Source organism: Monodelphis domestica, chromosome 2 (genome assembly GCF_027887165.1).
Source record: "Monodelphis domestica isolate mMonDom1 chromosome 2, mMonDom1.pri, whole genome shotgun sequence".
Taxonomy (NCBI): Eukaryota; Metazoa; Chordata; class Mammalia; order Didelphimorphia; family Didelphidae; genus Monodelphis; species Monodelphis domestica.
The window spans coordinates 399,076,773-399,099,394 of record NC_077228.1 but is presented as its reverse complement, the minus strand read 5'-3'; the positions used below and the strand labels follow the sequence as shown (position 1 = coordinate 399,099,394).

The window sequence follows — 22,622 nt, the reverse complement described above, 5'->3', positions numbered from 1 at the left end:
TCGTCCTAAATTATCTTGATTATTCTCCTCAGTTGGTCCTGGTCACCACTTGGCCCAATACAGAATTCAAGCCTCTAGTAGCCCCAAGAAATTGCCAACAGCTGTATCACAGTCCTTGTATGAGATTAGATCTAGTTTTTTTTTAAATTGTTGTTGTTCTTTGATACTACAACATGGTGTATTTGCTTGAAATGTATAAAAAGAAAAGAAGACTCTCTTGGATTATCCAAATAAAATGCAACTCAGGAGTGAGCATCATGAAAAGGAATACAACATGATGTTGCTATTATTTTAAAAGATATAAATACATGTAAACTGACTCCTAGATGCATATTACAGAACTTTTCAATGTTATGTTATATTCCAACATATTCTGAGTTTGGAATGTGGAAAAGAAAATTTTTATGTTCATAAAAAAGGATAAAGGGAGCACTACTGAAATATTTCACCAGGGTTTTTAAAGAAAATTTAATTTTAATTTTTTAACCAAGACTTGAAGTCCTTCTTAAGGACAGAGTCTTTGGTCAAATGGATTTCTTATTAATTTCTACGTGAGCTCAGAGATTCTCCTCACCAATACTGGCGCACTCCATGGTGTGATTGTTGGCTTCCAACCCCTCAGGGCAGGTGTCAAGGCACTTTCCAAGGTGTAAATAAAATCCATTTTTACACTTTGTGCAGAAATTTTTGTTGAAACAGGTATCACAGTCAGCTTTGCATTCTGAAATAAAAGAAAAAATGTATTAGGCTTTCATTTTCTTCACTGGATTATTATGGGGTCCCTAATACCAATTGTGTATAAACAATAAATCAAATATTTTGGGATCTCAATGATTTTAACCAGATTTAGTGATTACTTTCTATATGATTAGAAAGACTGGCTTGTAACAAGTATATTTTTAAGGTAGCCCCAAATGTCAATTTACTGCTTTATTTAAATATCGTTTTTCTTTGGAAGTGATCAATGAAGAGATTTTAAGACATGTAATGTATGCTTAATTGACAGGGAAAATGGGAGGTATTGTTGTCTGTGATTTCTTTTAAGAAGTTAGTTAAAATATTTTAATGGAGGTTCATAGATTTAGAGATAGAAGTGGATGGACTCTTCATTTTACAGTTCCAGAGTCAGAGGACAGAGAATTAAGTGATTTGTCCAAAGACCAACAACCAGCAAATGGCAGACCTGGGATTCAAACTCAAGTCCTCTGTCTTCAAATCTAGCACATTTTGCATTACATCCTACTACAACTACATAGAACTGGATAGAAACAGGTGAGAGATGGAGAAGAGATGAGATAATGCAACTCCCTTCTTTGCTAAGGTGGTGACTTTGGATATTGTCTGACTTGGTTAATATGCTAGTTTTGTGTAACTGCTTTTCTTTTTTGCTTTTTTTTTCATTCTTTGTTGCAAGATATAGTCTGATGGGAAAGGAATAGAAAATGAATATATTCAGAAATGAACATGATATAAAAATAAAAGATATCAATAATTTTAAAAGAAATAAGTGGGAACCTTGATATAATAGTGTCTGGGGCACAGAAATGCCTATAAGATAAAAATAGCATAATGAGATCCCATCAGCAGTTCTGTGTGTAAAATAACTATTAGGGAGTTCAGAACCAAACAGTAGTAATAGCTGTCTTTTTAGTATGATTCATAAATCCATCTTATAAATTCAGGAGCGCTACTTTTATTCTTTTTCACTTATTTTTGGTCTAGACTTAGGATTTCATCACTGTAGTAAAATCTCAGTAGAAAAATTACCTCCATGGATACATCAGCAATTCTTTGTAAATCTGAGTCTCAGAGAGTTGCCCAGGAAGCTTAAAAGGGATAAGTTGCTCATGGTTCCCCAGGTATATGTGTCAGAAATAGCACTCGAACCTGATTCCTGGACAGCTCTCTATCCATGAAACAACTCTACCTACTCATTACTATTTTACATATAAAAAAACTGAGTTTTTGAGAAGTTAAATAACAAGTCAAAGGGCACACAGCTAATAATAACAACAGGTCTTGACCTCATTGATTCTTCACTCTAGATTCAATACTTACTGCTGTAGTATCCTGCCTTACTGAATTCCTGTTTGTTTTTAGTGGTGTTATAGTGATATCTTAATATTTCACATTTTTAATTTTTATTAACCTGAAATTCTATTTATTTGGCTAAGATGAGCACATTGGGATTTTTATCTTTCACAAGAAGAAAAACAAGTATAGAATGAGTCATTTTTTGACATCACAAATTAATGTATTTTAACATATATAAATTTTAGTGCTTATTTCATTGTGCCTCTTAATAAACAGCTCAGTCACATTTTTGTGAAGATGCCAGTAGATAGAAATGTATGCATATAATTATTTTTATCTTTAGAAGTCAAAGAGCTCAGCTTCAGCATGCACCTTTCCAGAGAAATTTATGACTGAGGGGAAAAGGAAAGTTGCTGAGTTATCTATGTATTTCATATACTTATTAAATGGAAAGTTGAAAATACATACTTGTAAACACTACCCCTTTCCAAACCCTTCCTCCCTAAGAATCCAATTTGTCATTATAGGAATTAAACTAAACCAAACATGAAATAAATCTATTTTGTTTTGAAGCTGAAAATAAAAAAGGAATGTAATTTATTTCATATTTGTGGAATGTTAATTCATTTTAACATTCCTTTGCAATTTTTTTTTACTTTCAAAAGGAACAAAACATTTCATGTTAGAAAGCCATGTCCAGTTACCCCAGTATTTCAAGGAATCTATGACATTCCTTTATAGTTTATTTCATTGGATAGTTTTTGTTTTAGCTGATGACAATTTTACATTTAGAAGAAAAAGATAGCGTCTGGATATAAAAAAAGAAGCAACACAGAGTAGTGGAAAATAACTGATTTGGAATTTGATTTGAATTAGGTTCAAGTCTCTCTTCTGACACATATTGTACAACCCTAGACAAGTCACTTAATCTCTTAGTTCCCCAGGCACCTAAGATTCATAATTGCTGATCAGTAACTATTTTACATTAATAGAGGGATTTTCCTCACCTGAAAGTTGCATACACTGCTGAATTTATCCATCTAGACTTGTCTCTCCCTTTCCTCTGAAAATATTCCCTGATTAGTATGTAGATGTAATACTTTTCTTGAAACATTTTTGTAACAAAAATCTACCAAGAATTTGGGTCCTCTGAAACCTTTCCAACAAGCAGATCAGGATCGGACTAGAAATGTATTCTTTTATGTTGACAGATTTCTAGCTCAGGTTGGGGGTTGGGGGGATGGGGAATAACAATATGGAGAAATATAATGAAAATCTCAACATGAAAAGGATTGCTGTTGGCAAAGATTGTAGGATTGGTATTGGGTAAAAATTGCATCTAATAATTTTCATTATGCTTATACTAGTTATATTCTATTAATCCAAGTAACTTGTTTGCAGAACTATTCCTTCTTATGGGTATCTCTCCATTATTGCTATAAACGACAATGCTGAATTTGGTGGTTAGAGTTCTTGTTATATACATGGTTGGTTGTGAAATGAAGCATTTTCTCTAAGAGAAAGAGAAAATCTGAGATAGATGTTAAGTGGAAAAGTTAATCAGAAGCAACTTGACACATGCCAATCATTTGCTTGTTGATCCACATACTATTACTCTAAAGAAATGTCTGTCTGCTTTGAGGTTGGAGTAGGGGAAAAAACAGAATGGCCAGAATGACATTTTGTTATCTAGAAGTAAATTTTCCATTTACTTTATTGTAAATCCCCCTTAGAGCAAAAACAAACAGACAAGAAAATTAACATGTTCCTTAATTCTTTTAAAATGTGCAGAGTGGTAGTGGTAAAGGAAAACTAGGACACATGAGTTGAGTCTCGGGGCACTATTCACTCAATTCAAAGAGAAACAATCATTGATTTAGATTAATTTTGCTTTATTATTGCATGTATTATTAAAGAAATGACAGATTTCATGGAAGTAAGCAATGAAGAGAATTCCTATAAACTAATGCTCATTGGATTGGATTGGATTCCCAGCCTAAAGGGAACGTGCAAATGGAGCTTGGTTAATTCTCAGAGAAACACTACTATTTATTTCATGCTAATGCCAAAAGTGTGTTAGAGGATCTGCCAATTTGACAAAGTCCCTGAGGTGAAATGAACCGGAGGCACTTACTTGTACACTTATTTATATCTGGAGATCGTGTTCCATAGTATCCACTTGGACATGAAGAGAGACACACTCCAATCTGCTTCATGCCATTCCTCTCCAGGACAAAAAATAGCCGGGGCTTACATGACAAACATCCATTGTAATCCGAACATGTTGCACAGCCTCCTTGGCAGCCTTGACTGACATTAGGATGCACTGAAGAAATAGATTTAGAAAAAACAAAAACAACCATTGAGCCAGAGGTAGGGAAGAGAATTGATGCCTTGTGGAGAGTATCTAAGTGTCTAAATTGTTTTTCTTAAAAATTAGGAGGGAACTTTTGGGGGTACAATTTTCTCCATCTGCTTTTTCTTAAAATCTCTAATCTCATTCAAGGATCAGCTCAAATATTTCTCCCACTTGATACTTTTGCTTATCACTCCAGTTTCTAGTTCTATTTTACTTCAGAAATTGCTTTTTAGTTATTTCATATTGTATGCATGTTCCATAGGCTTGTCTCTGTTAACATCTTTATTTTTTGTATTTACTTTTCTGGATACATGTATCCTCTCAAGTGGGAAGTAAGTTTCTTTTCAGCAGGGGCTAATTTTTGCCTTTAGATATCTAGTATCTAACATAATACTCTGCACATAGTAGGTACTTAAGAAGTGATTGCTGAATCAAGTTTTATGATTGTTTTTTAATATATAAAACTGCTTTCAGTTTCATTTTCTTCATTTTTTCTTTTAATTTTATTTATATAAAAATCCTTACTTTCAGTCTTAGAATCAATACTGTGTATTGGTTCTAAGGCAAGAAAGCATTAACGGCTAGGCAATGGGGGTCAAGTGACTTGCCCAGGGTCATATAAATAAGAAGTGACTAAGACAAAATTTGAACTGTGCAGATGGAAAATTTGCAGCACCTGAGCTACATTCACAGCATCCTTTTAATTTACATTCTCATTTTATGTTAGGATGCTTAGGAGATGAATTTGACTGAGATCCATGCTGCCAGGCTCTTTTTTCAGAGCTTATGCTTTTGGTAGAGTGCTGAAGATGTGAATTTCTGTCTCTATTTATTCTGCTCATGTTTTTTTTTTCTTTCCCCTCTCTTTTAATTATTATTAAAAGTCCTACAAATTTTTGGAGACCACAAAAGGATTAAGAACTAGAGGAACCAGATTCTTTCTCCTGCCATGGTTTTCCCTCTCTCCTTTTCCTTCTCCCTTCTGAAAACCTTCAAAGCCTTCTCAGGCTCATTGCCTACACCTGCCCACCAGGAGAGCCAGATAGCCAGGTCTCTCCCTCACAGAGGCTGTTCCTGCTAACTCCTTCTGCTGTCACTGCTGCTTGCTGCTCCTGATACTGGTAAGCTTTAAATTCCCTGCCCCCAAAACCGCAGTCCAGAGGAGAGGCATTCATTTTCCCTTTTCAGGGGATACTGTCCTCTCTCCTAACTAAACCCTGTTTAAAAAAAACAAAACACCCCACCCAGCCTCCTATACTCTCTCTTAAAAAAAAAAAACTCTTCCCACTCCAGCTAAAAGAAGTCCTTACTCTTAAAACCAGCCTATAATCCTTGATTTAAACCTCCTCACCTCTGCCACTAGAGGCTAATATTGAGCACTAAGTTTTTGTTTTATTTTGTTTTTCCCCCTTTTCTGCTGACCTGCAGTGCTAGCTTTCTGCCCCCTAAAGGCAGAGCCAGAGAATAAAAACAGAACATTTTGGCCTTTTGGCTTTTGTCAAAATGGAAACCATTAAGGTTCCGGAATGGCTCCTTTTCCTAATGCTGCTAGGAATTCCTCTTTTCCTACTTATTAATATTAAGAATCAAAAGGCTGAAAATTGGAACTTTCCATCAAAAATACAAGCAGTAGAAATTCAATTAGAAAATTTTATACACTCTTCATATGATCCAGTAGAATAGGAGGATCCTATTTCTCCTGAAATACCAATGGACTCTTCTCATATGTCTCAGATGGAAAACATCCTCTCTTGTTTTGAGCAACTCTTGGCTAAAACTCCCTCTCCTTCTCCTTCTCCTGATGCCTCTTCCTGCTCTGTCCTTTATCCCACCCCACTACCAATTCCAGCCCCCAAAAACTTTTGTCCCTCTACCATACAGGTTCCTACTTGTACTATCTTAGTATCCACACAGACACCTCCTAGAAAATCACAAGCCCTTACTGATTCTTATGAATTTCTTTTCCCTTTAAGGGAAGTGCCCACATTAGTACCAAATGGGGATGTCTGAACATTAAGACAACATAGAACTTTCACACCACAGGAGAGTAAAGAATTTAAACAAGATGTTCCCAATTATGAAGATGAACCTATCCTTGTCATAAAAAAGATCACTGAAATATTCTTTCATTTTGATCCTTCTTATAAGGATGTTGAACAATTACTCCATGCCTTTTTGACAGAAGGTGAGAGGGATAAGATCATCTCTCACGTCAATAAGGCCCAAGGGAATAATGTACCACACTGGCTACCTCATTGGAACTATAAAGATCATGATGAACATATGCAATACAACATTCTAGGGATGCCATTTTAAAAGCAATGAGGGAATGTTCAGAAAGACCTGATGGTTGGACTAAATGTGAATGCTTGAAACAATCTGAAGATGAGACACCCTCCCAATTTATAGATAGGCTCATTGAACTGGGAGATAGGTACCTAGACCTTGATATTTCTACAGAAAATGGTATTAGACACATAAAAAGACATTTTATAAACAGCTGTTCCACAGTACTCCAAGATTATTTTAAAACAAATTGCCCAATTTGGAACTATACCGAAAGAGCTGTCTAAAAGACTGTCTGTACTTTGATCCAACCATAGCACTGCTGGGTTTATACCCCAACGAGCTAATAAAGAAAAAGACTGTATAAGAATATTCATAGTTGTGCTCTTTGTGGTGGCAAAAAATGGAAAATATGGGGATGCCCTTCAATTGGGGAATTGCTGAAAAAATTGTGGTATATGTTGGTAATGGAATACTATTATACTCAAAGGAATAATAAAATGGAGGAATTCCATGGGAACTGGAATGACCTCCAGGAATGATGCAGAGTGAGAGAAGCAGAACCAGGAGAACATTATACACAGAGAGTGATATACTGTTGTACAATTGAATATAATGGGCTTCTCCATTAGTGGCAATGTAGTGATCCTGAACAACTTGGAGGGATTTACGAGAAAAAACACTATCCATATTCAGAAGAAAAATGGTGGAAGTAGAAACACCAAGAAAAACAACTGCTTGATTACATTGGTCAAGGGGGATATGATTGGGGATGTAGACTCTAAATGATCATCCTAGTGCAAACATCAACAACATTGAAATAGGTTCTGATCAAGGATACATGTAAAACCCAGGGAATTGTGTGTTGGCTACAGGAAGGGGAGTGGGGAGGGGAAGGAGGGAAAGAATATGATTCTTGTAACTAAGTAATAATGTTCCAAATTGACTAAATAAAATTTTCAAAAAAAATAATAAAACCATGAATTAACATTAAAAAAAATCTAATTGCCCAAAGTAGCCTGAAATGGACATTGATGAGTTAAGGCAAACTCCTGCTTATGTCTTCAAAAGCAGTAAAGAAAAAGAATAAAAAACTAATGATTTACTAAAAAAGATCCAGAAAATTAAAATATTTAACAAAAAGAATTGATAAACAAGACTAATGGCATATACTCAACCAATGCCACTTGCCCCTCTCCAAGAACCTAATTTTTGATCCCTTGCCTGCCACTTCTGTGGAAAGAAGGGCTACATAATGATGAATTGTAGAAATTTCTTCCAAGTAATCAGAAACAATAATCAATGGAATAATAGATATATAAATTATAATTACAATAATGAATTTAGAAATCATAATTTTAGAACTGATAGCTTTTCTAGAAATGTAAATGAAATAAGAGATAACTCAAACCAAATGACACCACAACAATATCTCTTAAATGGAGCTCATCCACGAACTGCTCAGGGTGCTAATGCCTCTCCACATGGGGAAGAAGGTGTTGTGCCTTAAACTCTATTGCTTTTGTTGTTTTGTTGCTATTAAACCTTTTTAGTTTTGTCTCCCCTTAAATATAGCAAAGAAGAAGAACCTGTTTACCCCCTTACTTTATTTGTGCCATCCTAGATTTGACCCCTTTATCTTTATTTGTGCCTTTATGGAAGTCTATAACAACTGGAATTTGGAAAACTTGTGTTTTGTGAATTTTGAATATTTGGTATTTTCTTTGTACCCATATTACATCACAGAAAAACTATATTAGTGACTTCTATTAGTGACCTGTACTGACATGATTTGCATTTTATATTTTTTGTGTGAAAATTTTGTATCTTCTTCAATGTATTATTGGTTTTATAACTCATTTGCACTCACACTGTGGTCCATGGCTAAGGTAAGAAAAAAATGCATCTAAATTCTTGGGTAAGAACCTTTATATTCTACCCCTCCTTAAGTGACACTGATTGTAATATGTATATATATTTATTGTCACTGATTATAGGAGATGTATATTTTTGAATTTTTAGCACATTTTTTATAATTGCATGTGCAATTTAATTTTCCCAAGTACTTCCTCTCCCTAAATTGAAATATTTTAGATGATCAAATTAGTGTAGATTTTCTATGTCCATTAGTTCTTAATGTAACTGCCTGCCCAAACAGCCTTAGACTACTGAAACTACCATTAGTATTTAAATATTATGAGGCTTGGTACATATGTCTGATTTGAAGAAATGGGAACAAAAAGGAGCACAGACATGATCTACCCAGTTCCACAGAAGTACATATTTAACCTGAATGGTGCCAAAAGAGCACACAAGTAAAAAAAAAAAAAAGAGGGAGAGAGAAACCAATCCTGCCAGGATTGCTGAGACTTTGACACCAATTTTGATTTTGACACCAATAAAAAAGGACTTGAACCTAGTGTAAGACTCAAAGTTGCAGTGTTTAACATATGTTAAGACTCGGGACTCTTTACACTACACTCCTTGTGAAATTTATATCAGGTACTTAACAACTGGCTATTCTGACTCCATATTCAACTGCTGAGAAGAAACAATGAAAGAAAAAATATATCAGATTAAAAAAACAAATCTAGTCCCTTTTCCTAACTTTCTTGCTGTGGTGGTTGACTGTGGTCCTGGCTGCTGAGTGTGTAAGTGCATGCTGTTGGATATGGATTACTTTAATTGGACATTATTCAAAGTCCTGTTGTAATTTTGTATTTAGAATTTTTCATATAAAATTTAGGATTGGATACTTAGAAATTTCATCCAAAAAATTATTTAGCTTTTTTTATGCTATTTTTTTCTGATGATTTTAATTGACAGTGATTCATAGGCCTCATGCCACAGACATGTTTCCCTGTGTGATTTCCTTGTTTTGTTGATATCCTTCTCAGGGGGGAAATGTGTTTTTATTTTGTAATGAAAAGTTTTAAGTTCCTTTTGAGAGGAAAAAAAATTTAAGGATAAGAAATTTGCTGCCTCCCAGAATTCAGAGACTGATTTCCTTGTGGAAGATGCCATGGAAATGCCCATGGAGACCATATGCTGCTTCAGGAGTTCCTGAGCAAAACTGAATGTGCAGAACTGAACTTTGGGAGGGTTGAATACATTTGTTTATATGTACTTCGTTGTACCAAAGCAGACTGCCCTCTAATTGGTTTTGTTCTTGATTCCCTTTTGTTTACTTATCCTGAAGTTGTTGTATTTTCCCTGTGTAAAATTGTATGTACCTTAATTATGTTTAAAATGATCCATTGGGGAGACTAGTGTCAAAAAGGATCACAGGGAGGAAATTTGCAGAAGGAAAATTTGCAACACCTGAGCTACATACCCAGCATCCTTTTATGTTACTTCCTCATTTTACATAAGGATGCTTAGGATATAAATTTGGCTAAGACCCACACTGGCCTCTTTTTTCAGAGCTTGTGGTTTTAGTAAAGTGTTGCAGGAATGAGTTTCTGTCTCTCTTTGCTCTGCTTACTTGACTGAAAGAACCTTTTTTTTTTCTTTCCCCTCTCTTTAATTATTACTAAAAATTCTACAGAACTCAGAACCTTCCTTCTCTAGGCCTGTCTCTCAATCCACTGAGCCACCTAGAAACCCTTCTCAAACAGTTTCAAAGCCATCTTTGACCTGTTTCTAGTTTGTAGAAATGTTAAACTCTGGGAAATTAATTGCCCTAGAATCCATGGCAACTTAGAGATTGCTTTTGTGGTGTTGATGTCCAAAAAAAATTGGAATATATGAATTATTTCCATAGTTTCATGTCTATTTTCTTAAGTAATTTTTTAAAAATGGGTATTATTTTTGTTCATAATTGAACTGGCAAAACCACCATACTTCCAGTCATTCAAGATTCATAATATCAGTGCCTAAATTCTTCAAGTCTTCATTCCACTCATCCACATATCCAATCAGTTGCCACATCTTTTCATTTCTACCTCTACAGCATTTCTTACAAATATAATCATCTCCCCTCCTGAACAATTATCACCTTTATTCAGACCTTCATCACCTCTCACCTAGACTATTGTAATAGTCTTCTAATTGTTCTAATATGTTTTTTCAAGTCTCTTTCCACTCCACTTCATCCTTCATAGAAGTGGTGTTAAACATGCAACCTGCAACACTCCCAAATACTGCTGAACTAGATTAAATACAATAGGGAAATATTTAACAAAATAAGGAAGAATACAATAAAACAGAGATAATATTAATTTTTGTTTTCTAAGTCAACATGGGCCCATAGAAATGCTTATGTATGATTTAATAATCCTATTTCTATTTGAATTGCCACTCTTGCTTTATACCATTGCCAAAGTGGTTTTCTTTTTTAATTTATATATTGTTTTTCACATTATTTAACAAAATTTTTAAATTCCAAATTCTCTCCCTTCTTCTAGTTCCTTTCTCGCCCATTGAGAAGGCAAGCAACATGATATTGATTATTCATATGAAATCATACAAAACATATTTCTATATTACCTATATAAAAAGTGAAAAAATTAAGCTTCAGTTTGCACTCAGAATTCATCAGTTGTCCCTCTGGAGGTGGATAGTTCTTTTTCATAATGAATCCTTCAGAATGGTCTGGTATCATTATATTGATCAGATAATGATCAAATAATTAATCAGATATGCAAATCAGATTGATCAGAAAAATCTCTCACAGTTGATCATAATTACAATATAGCTGTTATTATAAACAATTATTTCTTTGTTCTGTTTATTTCACTTTGGGACATAGATGCATTTTCACATTTTTCAGTTCATATAGGTCTTCTCAGGTTTTTCTGAAACCCCACCTCCTTTGTCACTTCTTATTGCACAATAGTATTCTTTCAGAATCATATAACACAACTTATTCAGTTTTTCCCCATGGATGGGCATCCCTTCAATGTCCAACTTTTTTGACACCACAAAAAGAACCCCTATCAATATTTTTGTACATATGGGTTCAAAGCAATTTTCTTAAAGTGAATGTCTCCCATCCCCTTTCTTTGCGCAATAACTCTAGTGCTCCCCTGTCAGCTCTAGAATAAAATATAAACTCTTATTTGACATTTAAAATTATTCACAATCTAATTTTTACCTTGCCAGTCTTTTTTACCTATCCCCATCCCTAAACACTCCAAGATCAAACCATACCAATTTTTGTTGTTCCTCATGCATAGAGATCCCATCTTTGTCTTTGCACTGGAAGTCTTCCATGCCTGGGATAGTTTCTCTCCACATCTGACCCACCTGAAATTCCTATTTTCTTTCAAGATATCTCAAGTGCTTCCCTTTTCCTGAAGCCTTTCCTAATCCCTTCAGCTGCTAATGTTCTCCTGCTCACTCAGTACCTTAAATCTGCTCTCTATGTGATCTGTATATGCCCATGTATGTGATTGTTGTTCCTCTCTTCCCCATCATCCCTTATTATGTCATCAACTTGGGTTTAAGGAGTATTTTCAATTAGACTCTGTTGTGCCAGGCCAGCTGATTATGTGAATCCAATGCAAGGTTGTCCTAAAGAGATGGCTCTTTCTTGATCATCCTGATGTTTTTTTTCTTGGAACATTACCTCAGGTATGTGTTTGTTATCATTGTTAAATTATTTCAGTGCTGCTGCATGAGTCCATTTGAGATTTTTTTGGCAAAGATACTGGAATTATTTTCCATTTCCTTCTCCAGCTTATGAGGAAATTGAGGCAAAGAGGGTTAAATGACTTACCCAATATCACACAGCTAGTGTCTAAGGCCAGATTTGAACTCATGAAGTTTTTTGACTTCCTGATTCTAAGTCAAGTACTCTATCCACTTCCACCTAGCTGCCCAATCTCTCTTAATTACATCCTGATGTTGAGAATAAAGTGTGGAATTTTCTCCTCATTATCTCATTATTCCAAAATAGAGCATATGTAGGAGTCTACAAGAATCTACCTTGTATTATATGATTTTATCTTCTACAGGACAGGGTTATTTGCTGCTCTTTCCTTTTGTACTATGTCATCTTATCCTCTGAAGTGAAGAGGTGCCCCCAGTGGATTTGTCCAGTTCCCCAAAAAGAGAAAGTCAGAGTTTATCCTTGACTACTCAGTAGCCTAAAAGGCTGATTCCATCCAGATTCTGAGATGACAATTGCTTGTCAGACAGCCTGAACAAGTACACTTTTAAAATACATTAGTTCAGACTATTCCTGTCTATTTGACATCTTTAACATTTTCAGATTTCCTTACAGCTATTAACTTGATATTGACCATTGTTCTATAGGTTGTATATATATATATCGGGTAAGGGTGGTGGTGGGAGGTTGAGTTGGCTGAATTTAAGTTATTTCCTGTCTCTGTTATCTTCTGTTATCTTAAGTGGCTTCTTTTCCACAATGTTGTATCCATTAAAATATCTCAATTCCTTTCTTACTCTTGTCTGGAATTCCAAAGAAAAATTTTTCATCTTTGTAAAGTGCAGGTTTTGTGTCAAATCCAGTCAATTCTGGAAGTCCAACTCTAGATGAGCTATTTCATTTGGTGAATGAGTGAAAACACACCAGGTCTACCATATATGTTACCAGGCCCAGACTGTACCATCCAGTCACATCATCCCTGCTCTGCCATAGGCAAAACATAGCTTAGTTCAAAGTTCTTGCTCTAAGCACAAGAATCAAATTACTACTCTTATTGCTTCTGAAAAGGCACAGCATTATAATTCTTTTTGAGAATTATAGAAATCCTCTTTCCATGTAGACATATAAATATTTTAACCTTAATGAGTCCCTTAAATTTTCTCTTTTTTATTTACCTTTTTGGGCTTTTCTTATGTTTCATGTCTGGGCTTCAAATTTTTTGTTTAGGTCTGGCTTATTCCTCAGGATGCTTGGAAATCTTCTATCTTATTGAATGGCTATTTTCCCCTTGAAAGAATATACTCAGTTTTGCTCGATAGATGACTCAGAGTTGTAAACCCAAATATTTTGCTTTCCTAAATACCATATACCATGTCTTTTGATCCTTTAATTTAGAAGCCACTAGGTCTTGTGTGATCCTGATTGTAGCTCCATGGTATTTCAATGGTTTCTTTCTGGCTGCTTGAAGTATTTTTTTTCCCTTACCTTGATGGCTCTTGAATCTAGCTATTACATTCCTGAAAGTTGTCAATTGAGGATTTCTTTCTGGAGACAATCTGTGAATTCTTTTCATTTCAATTTTATTTTCTTGTTTGAGAATCTCTGGGTAGTTATCTTTGATGATTTCTTATAATATGATGTCCAAGGTTTTTTCTTCATCATGACTTTCAGGTAGTTCAATAATTCTCAAATTGTCTCTCCTAGATCTATTTTCTATGTCAGTTTTTAAAAAATTAAGATATTTCATGTTTTCCTCTGTTTTTTTTTTCCATTCCTTTGATTCTGCTTTATTGTTTCTTGATTTCTCATGAAATCATTAGTTTCTAAGTTGTTAAATTCTGATTTTTAAGATCTGGTTTTCCGCTTAGTTTCTGGTTCTCCTTTTTCAATTGGCCCATTTCCATTTCTTCTTTCATCACTTTCCTTTCTCCTTGCATCACTTTCATTTCTTCTTGTATCTCTTTCATTTCTTTTCCCTACTTGTCCTCTGCCTCTCTTAATTGGTATTTGAAGTCTTTTTTGACTCTGTGTCCAATCCATATTTTTCTTTTGGACTTTGTGTGTATTTCCTTTGCTTTTGCTGTCCCCCTCTGTGTCTGTACTATGATCTCCATAAAAAACTTTAGAGTTAAGTGCTTTTTATTGTTTATTCATTTTTCCTATCTAATTATAGGTAGGCTCTGTTTTCTGGGAAGTTGAGTTACCCTCTTAAACTTCAGTCCTTAATGCTATTTTCAGATTATTTTCTGGGTTGTTACTAGTTTACCAGATAGTCTGAGGGCTGATAGCTCTGAGATCCCTCTTCCCCTGCTGATTCAATTGACCCTTAAGATGCTGAGAGCTTAAAACTTTCCTCAGGATTGGGGGTAAGCTTTTGATCTCACTCTGAACTTGATCAGTTCAGGGGCTGATCAAATTCTAGCCCCAGGCTTAGGCTCAAGTTTTGGTCTTACTGTATACTTGATCTAATCAGGCACACCCGTGATTGTCCTGTCTAGTAGTTCCATCTTTAGTTTTGGTCAAAAAAATTCAGGTTGGGGCTCCCTCTGAGAACTGTGTCCTTAACCCAAACCATGAATTATGTCCTCATCCAAACCTAGACTCAGATTCCTGGCTTCTCTCTGGGCCCACATGGAATATCCCCCTTTACCCCAGATTGCCCTGGGCTGGTACTCCTCCAGACTACTCTACAGGTTTGAAATTTCAAGGGGTATGAGTTTGCTTGTACCACTATTTGCCCATCAGGGTCTGCATGTTAGCTAGGACTTAAATTCAGAACCTGTGAGAGCAGATATGGAGTGAAGGCTACAAGGGTTGTGGCTTGCTCTTGGCTTGCTCTTCATTTCCTGCTATAGCTTCCGACTAGCTCTGCTCCCTTCTCACTTCAGTTCCCCAGATGGTCTTTGCCTACCCTTTGGGTTTTTATTTTCTTTGAATGTCCTTTCACTCTGTCTCCTTATTTGTTTTTTTTTATTCCTGTATTTATTTTATGGTGATATTTTAATCTTTGTCAGAAAGGATCTTTATGGTGAAACAGAGGTGCCATTCTAGTTATTCTTCCACTTTGGCTTTACCCATGGAAGTCTCCACATCACTGTAATTCATTATTCCTGTGGCTTTCTATATGAAGACTATATTCCTTGGCCTCCACTCCCTGATATGGGTTATGTTTCCTAGTAGCCTATAAGGTCCTTGAAGATAGGAATGACCTCATTATTGTATTCCCAGTACTCAGCATAGTGTCTGACATATAGTATTTTTTTCATTCATTTATGCTCTTATTCATTCATTCATCTATTATAGTTTCAGGCTAGAAGACTTTGAGAATGTTAGAACTTATAGGAACCTATTAAACCATTCAACTCAATTTTTTTTCCATTTTACAAATGAGGATACTGAAGCTGAGAAAGTTTAAGTGATATATACTACCCCCCATATCTATGATGTATTTAATGATAAATACCTAAAGGGCTTATGGCTTCATCAACTTGGCACTTTCTACATTAGCTGTGACTTTGTAGATGCTAGACATCAAATGATTTATTCAGGGTCCCACAGCTAATACATGTCAGAGGCAGTATTTGAACCCAGATCTTCCTGATTCCAAACCTGACCAATCTAACCACTATCTTATGCTGTCTCTATTAGTGATAGATAAATCATTCTATTATGCCACCACAACAATCTCACTCTGATGCCTCACTCTAGAATGGGGCTGGGCTAAGTGGCACAGTAGATAGATCTGGAAGACAAGAAGTCTGGACCTGGAATCAGGAAATTGAGTTAAAATCTAGTCTCAAGAAGAGTTTTGTGACCCTGTGTATCTTGCTTTCCTTATCTGCAAAATGGGAATTATATTAGGGCCTTCTTCTTAGGGTTGTTGTGAAGATCAAATGAAATTAATAAATATAAAGCACTTAGGGTAATGCCTGGCACAAAATAAATGATATATAAATGTTCTTTATTATAATTACTGGAGTTAATGCCCGTGGAGTGAGAGGTCTGGAAGATTATACAGTTATATATCATTTATTATATGACAGGTACGATCCTAAGTGTTAAACCATTCCAGACCTCTCACTCTATTGGTATTAACTTCAATAATTATTCAAGGAAGGTTTTGAATATCAGCCTGGGGCCTGTACTAAAGTACTCTATAATGGGACATAGTCACTTCTGTGGGCCAGTCTTATCTCACTCAATGAATCAATGATTGATCAACATTTATTAAACACCTGACCTACATCAGGCACTAGGCTAAATAGAGAGATACAAAAAGAGGCAAAAGACAGTTCCTGACCTGAAGAAACTTACGATATCATTGGAGGAGGCAAAATGCAAACAATTCTATACAAAATAAGCTATTTACAGTATAAATAGGGCTACTAGAAGGCACAGGGGATAATGTCTGGATATAGTTTGAAGAAGAACTGACAAATCCAGGTTCAAATGCTTCCTATCTGTGTGACCCTCAGTAAGTCACAATCCTTTTTGCCTCAATTTCCTGGAGTTGAAGAAAGAAATGGCAAACCACCCTGGTATCTTTGCCAAGAAAACTCCAAATGGAATCATGAAGAGTCAGACATTTAGTTGAAAACAACTAAACAATGACACAGAATAAATAGCAAATATTTAACAGAGGAAAAGCAATAGAATTGACGGTCTAGGAAAGGCTTCTTGTAAAAGATAGGATTTTATTTGTAACTTAAAAGAAGCCAGAAAAGACAATAGTCAAGCTGAGGGCAGAAGCACTGCAAGCATAGGGGAATAGCTAGAGAAAATACCCAGAGCCAAGAGCTGGATTTTGTGTGTGTGTGTGTGCTTGAAATGACCAGGTGACCAGTATCATTGGATTGAAGTGTAAGTGATGGTGGCAGGGTAAGGAAACTGGAAAATTAGGAGAGGGTTAGGTTATAAAGAGGTTTGAAAGCCAAAAAGAGCATTAAATATTTGATTCTGGAGATAACAGAGCCACTGAAGATTACTGAGTTGGAAGCGGGGGTAGTGGTAGTAGTGGATGGTAGTGATGGTTGGTGGTGACATGTTTGCACTTGTATTTTAGGAAAAACATTTTAGTGGCTGAACAGAGGATGGTTGGAGTGGGAAGAGGCTTGAGGCAAACTGACTCACTAACAGCCTATTGCAGTAATCAAATGTGAAGTGATCAGGGCCTGCACTAGAGTGGGGGCAGTGTCAGAGGCCAGAAGGGGGAGTTTCAGAGAACTATTATAAAGGTACAATTTACAGGACTTGGCAACAGCTTGGATGTGGGACAGGGGAGTGGAGGAGAGAAGTGAGACATAATGAGGAGTTGAGGATGACACATAAGATAGAAGCCTGAGGGACAGATGGGACAGTGTTGTTCTCAGTGTATTAAGATATCCAGTATAAAAAGACCTCCTCCTCATCACTATCTTTTATTAGTATCAATGCAAATGGTTTCAATGGGTGAACTGTTACTCATAGATGAACAATTTATCCTCATTAAATAAAACTCTTTTCAAATAATTCTGGTGACTAGAGAGTTTTTTTTTTTTTAACCAAGGCCATAAATCCTGCTAGTCTTACTGAGGAATAGAACCAGTAAGACTGAACAGTGTGACCACAAGGGAGCATGGTTTAGATGTAGAGAGGTCATTCGGTTGACCAGCATCCTCTGCTTGGAGGAAAAAAACCCTTGAAAAAGCCACAGGAACCACAAGCAGCTCATTCTCATTCCAAGAAGTTTTGTAAATAAACTGAGGAAATCTTTTTTTTTTTCTTTTGGAATTAGTAAGGAGAAAGGGGGAGAAAGGAAGTAATTTTCCTGTGCATAAATTCATAGAATTTTGCAGCTGAAAAAGGCTTAAACAATTATTTCAGTATAGAAAGCATCTAGGTGGTACAGTGGATAGAGTTCTAGGTCTGGAGAAAAGGAAACTGAGGATCAAGTCTGACCCCAAATATTTTCTGGTTCTGTATGATCCTGGGCAAGTCACTTAAGCTATTTTCTCAACTGTGAAATGGGATAACAATAATAGCAGGGTTCTTGTGGGGATCAAATTAGATAATATTTGTAAAGCAAATTAGCATTGTACCTCACATATATAAATGCTCATTCCCTTTCAGCTCTTCTAATATTTTCATTTTACAGAGGAAGAAACTGAGGCCCAAAGTAGGTGCTTCATTGTTGGGGAAGATGGAATGGGATGGGTTGGATATATATGGAAAGTTTAGATGCCTAGGACTCTAAGAGTGTTGGAAGTGAATATTGCTTGGCAAGGAATAAGATTATTTTCCATGATAAGACCAAAGATTTAGAGACTTTAGAGAAATTAAAAAGATAGCTGAGGAAGTATATATGATGCAATAGGAATATCACTGAAGTGGAAATGAAAACCTTAGGTCTAGCCCTAGGTCTGCCAGTTGTGTTAAGCTGGGCAAGATCATTGTCCTCTCTAAATTTCATTATCTAAAGTAAAGGAGTTCAGTAATTTAATGGAATCTCAGATTTGGTAGGAATCTCATGGACTGAGTCCAACTCAGATCTCAACAAGAGTTCCCCAATAGGGGGCAGCTAGATGGCTAAGTGGATAGAGATCCAGGCCCAGATACCAGAGGTCCTGGATTCAGATCTGACTTCAGACACTTCCTAACTGTAACTCTGGGAAAGTCACTTAACTCCAATTGCCTTCCTTTTACTGCTCTTTTGCCTTGGAACCTATACTTAGCATCAATTTCAAGAGAGAAGGTAAGAGTTTAAAAAAAAAAAGAACTCTCTGATAATAAACCCAACAAGTAATTATCTAGCCTTAACTGAATGACCCCTAGGGAAGGGGAATCCACTACCTGCTAAAGGAACCTATTATACTTTGGGATACTACTAATTATTAAAAAATTAAACTTTAGATCAAGCCTTGATTTGAATCTTTTCAGCTCCCATGTGTTGTGCTTAGGTTTGTCCTCTGGGGCCAAGCAAAGAAGTCTAACCCCTCACCCACATGACAGCTCTTGGAATACTTAAAGACAACAATCATATCTCTCATCACTCAAATTTCTTTTGGCTAAACATCTCTGGTTCTTTAGCCAATCCTTATATGGAATGAACTCCAGGCCCATCCTGCTTGTCCCTTTCTAGATGTTATTTAGCTTATTATTGCTCTTTCTAAAACTTCAGATCTGGCCTGTCCAGGGTACCCTATAGAAGGACTGTCACCTCCATAGGAATTTCCTAAGATAGTTATTAACTTTTGTGGCTACCATTATACATCATTGACTTTTATCAAGTTTGTAGTCTGCTAAGATCCCCTGGACCCTTCCATATACATGTAAACAAACGTATGCCTTTTCCATATTGTACTTAGGGATTTTGTTTTTTAATTCATTTATCCTTTCTAGGTCTCTTATTCTATTCTCTGATTTGGGGTCAGAGTCCAATCTCTTTATATTATAGGACTCTGGCTGCTAAATGAGCACATGAAGTTCTGAAAATATATTTGTAATATTAAATGTCCAAAAAGATTTTCCAGTTATAATTATTGATTTAATTGGTCAATAATATTATCAATCTCATCAATAATCATGGGTTCAAAAGTATAGAGCTGGAAAAAAATATTTCTTCTTTTTAAATTTACCTTCTGTCTTAATATCAATCAACATTATGTGACTTGCCCAAGGTCACATAGCTAGAAAGGGTCTGAGGCCATATTTTTACCTGGATCCTCCCGCCTCCAAACCTGACTTTATATCTACTTTATTACCTAAAAGCTCAATGATATTTAGTATAAGTTTGAAAATTCTACCAGGGAGAAATTTGAACACATTATCAATAAACAAAAATCATTTAAATCATTGGTTTTTGATATATCTTCTAATTCCATTTTTCTTGAAAATGCTTAGCTGATAGAAGAAGCTAATAGGTATGTATATACTATGTATTTGTTTGGATCTAGGATTCCATCCATGCAGAAAATCCCCAGCATGGAAACTTCTACCAATGCATATCAACAACTGCTGCAACTTCAAGTCCTGAAGAATGGCTTGTGTTACTGATAGGTTAAGTGAATTGTGCAGAAACAGATGAGCCTTATGTGTCAGAAGTGATGCTTGAACTCAGGTCTTCTTGATTCTATTATCCATCTTCTAGAATAGATTCACAATGCCATTTTTTATCTAGATAGAAATATATGTATGCACATATAGTACATACAAAAGTGTACATAAGCTTATGAATATATACACATGCGTATTCACATACATACTCATAGAAAAATGTGTATTTCAACAATTCCAGTGATGTGGGGATCCCCTACACTGATGCCCATAGCAACCCATCCATGATTTCTGATTCTGTAGAATTCATCCATCTACTCCCATATTGCTTTATTCTCTTCCTTAAAAAAAAACAACAAAAACAAAAACAACCCTTACCTTCTGTCTTAGTAACAATTACAAGATAGAAGAAAGGCAAGAGTTAGAGAATTGGATCTAAGTGCCCTCCTTAGGGTCACTCAGCTTGAAAGTGTTTGAGGTCCAATTTGAATCCAAATCCTCCCAACTCCAGGCTTGGTTCTCTCTCCACTGTGCCACCTGGCTGCCTCTCTTCCATAGATATCCCACAAAAGGCCTATCCATCATGTTGGAGGCTTTTCTCTCCCAGGATCGCATGTATATTTATCAACACTATATGCATAATCTTGAGACAAAACATAACATAGTAAATATAGAGATGACCTACAATTTAGGATGACTTAAATTCAAGTTGTAACACAGACAATAATTTCTCTAAATCACAATTTGATTCAAATTAAAAGGAAAGGCAGCTGTAGAGACAAAGTGATATAATACATCTGATAGAGGACGTAGAAATTTGGCCAAGATGCCAATAGGACACAAGTTCAAGTTCTAACTCCAATACATACTGCCCATGAGATTTTGGATAAGTCACTTAACATTTCAGGCTTCTATGTGACTCTTTAAGACTAATTTTCAGAGATGGTGCTGATCTCCAAGGTCAGTTTGAGGGAATTTCTTTTTCTTTCACCAGGGAATACTTATAGCAATTAAATCACAAGTCTAGCTCTAATTCTTTTCTCTGTCTATCTGTCTGTCTGTCTGTCTGTCTCTCTCTCTCTCTCCACATATTTATATATATATATATATACACATATATATGTTCTCTCATGCATAGTTATATATGTCACTAGTCATTTTTTAGTCATGTCAAACTCTTTGTGACCTCTTTTCTTGTTTGTTTGTTTGTTTTTTTGTCAGAGATACCTGAGTGGCTTGCCATTTCCATCTCTAGCTCATTTTATAGATGAATAAACTGAGGCAAACAAGGTTTAGTAACATGCCCAGGATTGCAGAGCTAGTAAATGTCTGAGGCTGGATTTGCACTCCAGTCTTTGTGACTCTAGGTCCTAGCATTCTATCCACTGTGCCACTTAGCTGCCATTGGCCATACATAATCAATAATTACAAATAATTATCATACCTTATTTCTCCCAAGTTTGCTCCTATTATAGGAAAAAATTTTTTTAAAATACTCATGATTATAGAATATGGAAAAAAATTTGCTCAATCTCAAGACAAATGTATTCTAAGATTTAAAAAAAATAAGACATTTCAACATACTGTTGAGAGAATTGTTACTGCTGGAAAGATGATGAGATTCTTATCCATTTGAAATTGTTTCTGGTTAGACATGATCTAGAAACAGGGAGTTGATTAAGATCCTTTTCTACCTTAAGGTTCTATAAACCCTCAGTTTCATGATCTCAGGGGTCATCGTTGGGTATCATTCAGCTTGCTCACTTGCAGGCTGTACAGGGATCACTCAGATTAGGCTTAGTATTACACAACTAGACATTCTAAATTTCCCACACTTTCCTTTGAGGCCAGACTTTCTGCTTTATTTTATTTTTTAAATCAGAAACCACAGGAAACAGCTGGCCCAGATGATTTCTGAAGGCCCTTTGCTCTACAATGCCATGGTTCTTACTTCAATACTTTACAGCCTATGATTTCATCTCTATGAATATATCCCCCACTGACAGAGAATACCACCCCTGCACAACTTTGTAGACTCTGCTTAAGAGCCATTGAAGCTGAATAATTAATCACTCTGTGACCAACTTGGTGATGGAGCTCACCAAATTAAGGAAGGCTGGTCACTGAATGGCAGATATCCAGTCTATTGGCCTGTACACAAAGCATTCATGGCTTGATAGGATCTGTTGTAGTTTGTATTATACTGGCATAGTCTTCAAGAACCAATGTTATGGCACAATGAGTCACCAGGGGAGGAATTTAGTGAGGCTGATTGTTCTATGGGAGAAAATAGTTACTTCT

At 35.8% G+C, this 22,622-nt stretch overlaps 1 protein-coding gene across 2 annotated transcripts in view; it reads right to left on the bottom strand.

Annotated features, from left to right (window-relative positions):
* RSPO3 (R-spondin 3) overlaps positions 1-22,622 on the bottom strand; it is a 115,964-nt gene that overhangs the window by 60,597 nt on the left and 32,745 nt on the right. For both annotated transcript variants that reach the window (XM_056818732.1, XM_007484517.3), the window contains exons 2-3: positions 4,169-4,360; positions 575-721 (exon numbers count right to left, since the gene is read on the bottom strand). In XM_056818732.1, the coding sequence (XP_056674710.1) occupies positions 575-721; positions 4,169-4,360 (339 nt within the window). The remainder of the gene's footprint in view (positions 1-574; positions 722-4,168; positions 4,361-22,622) is intronic.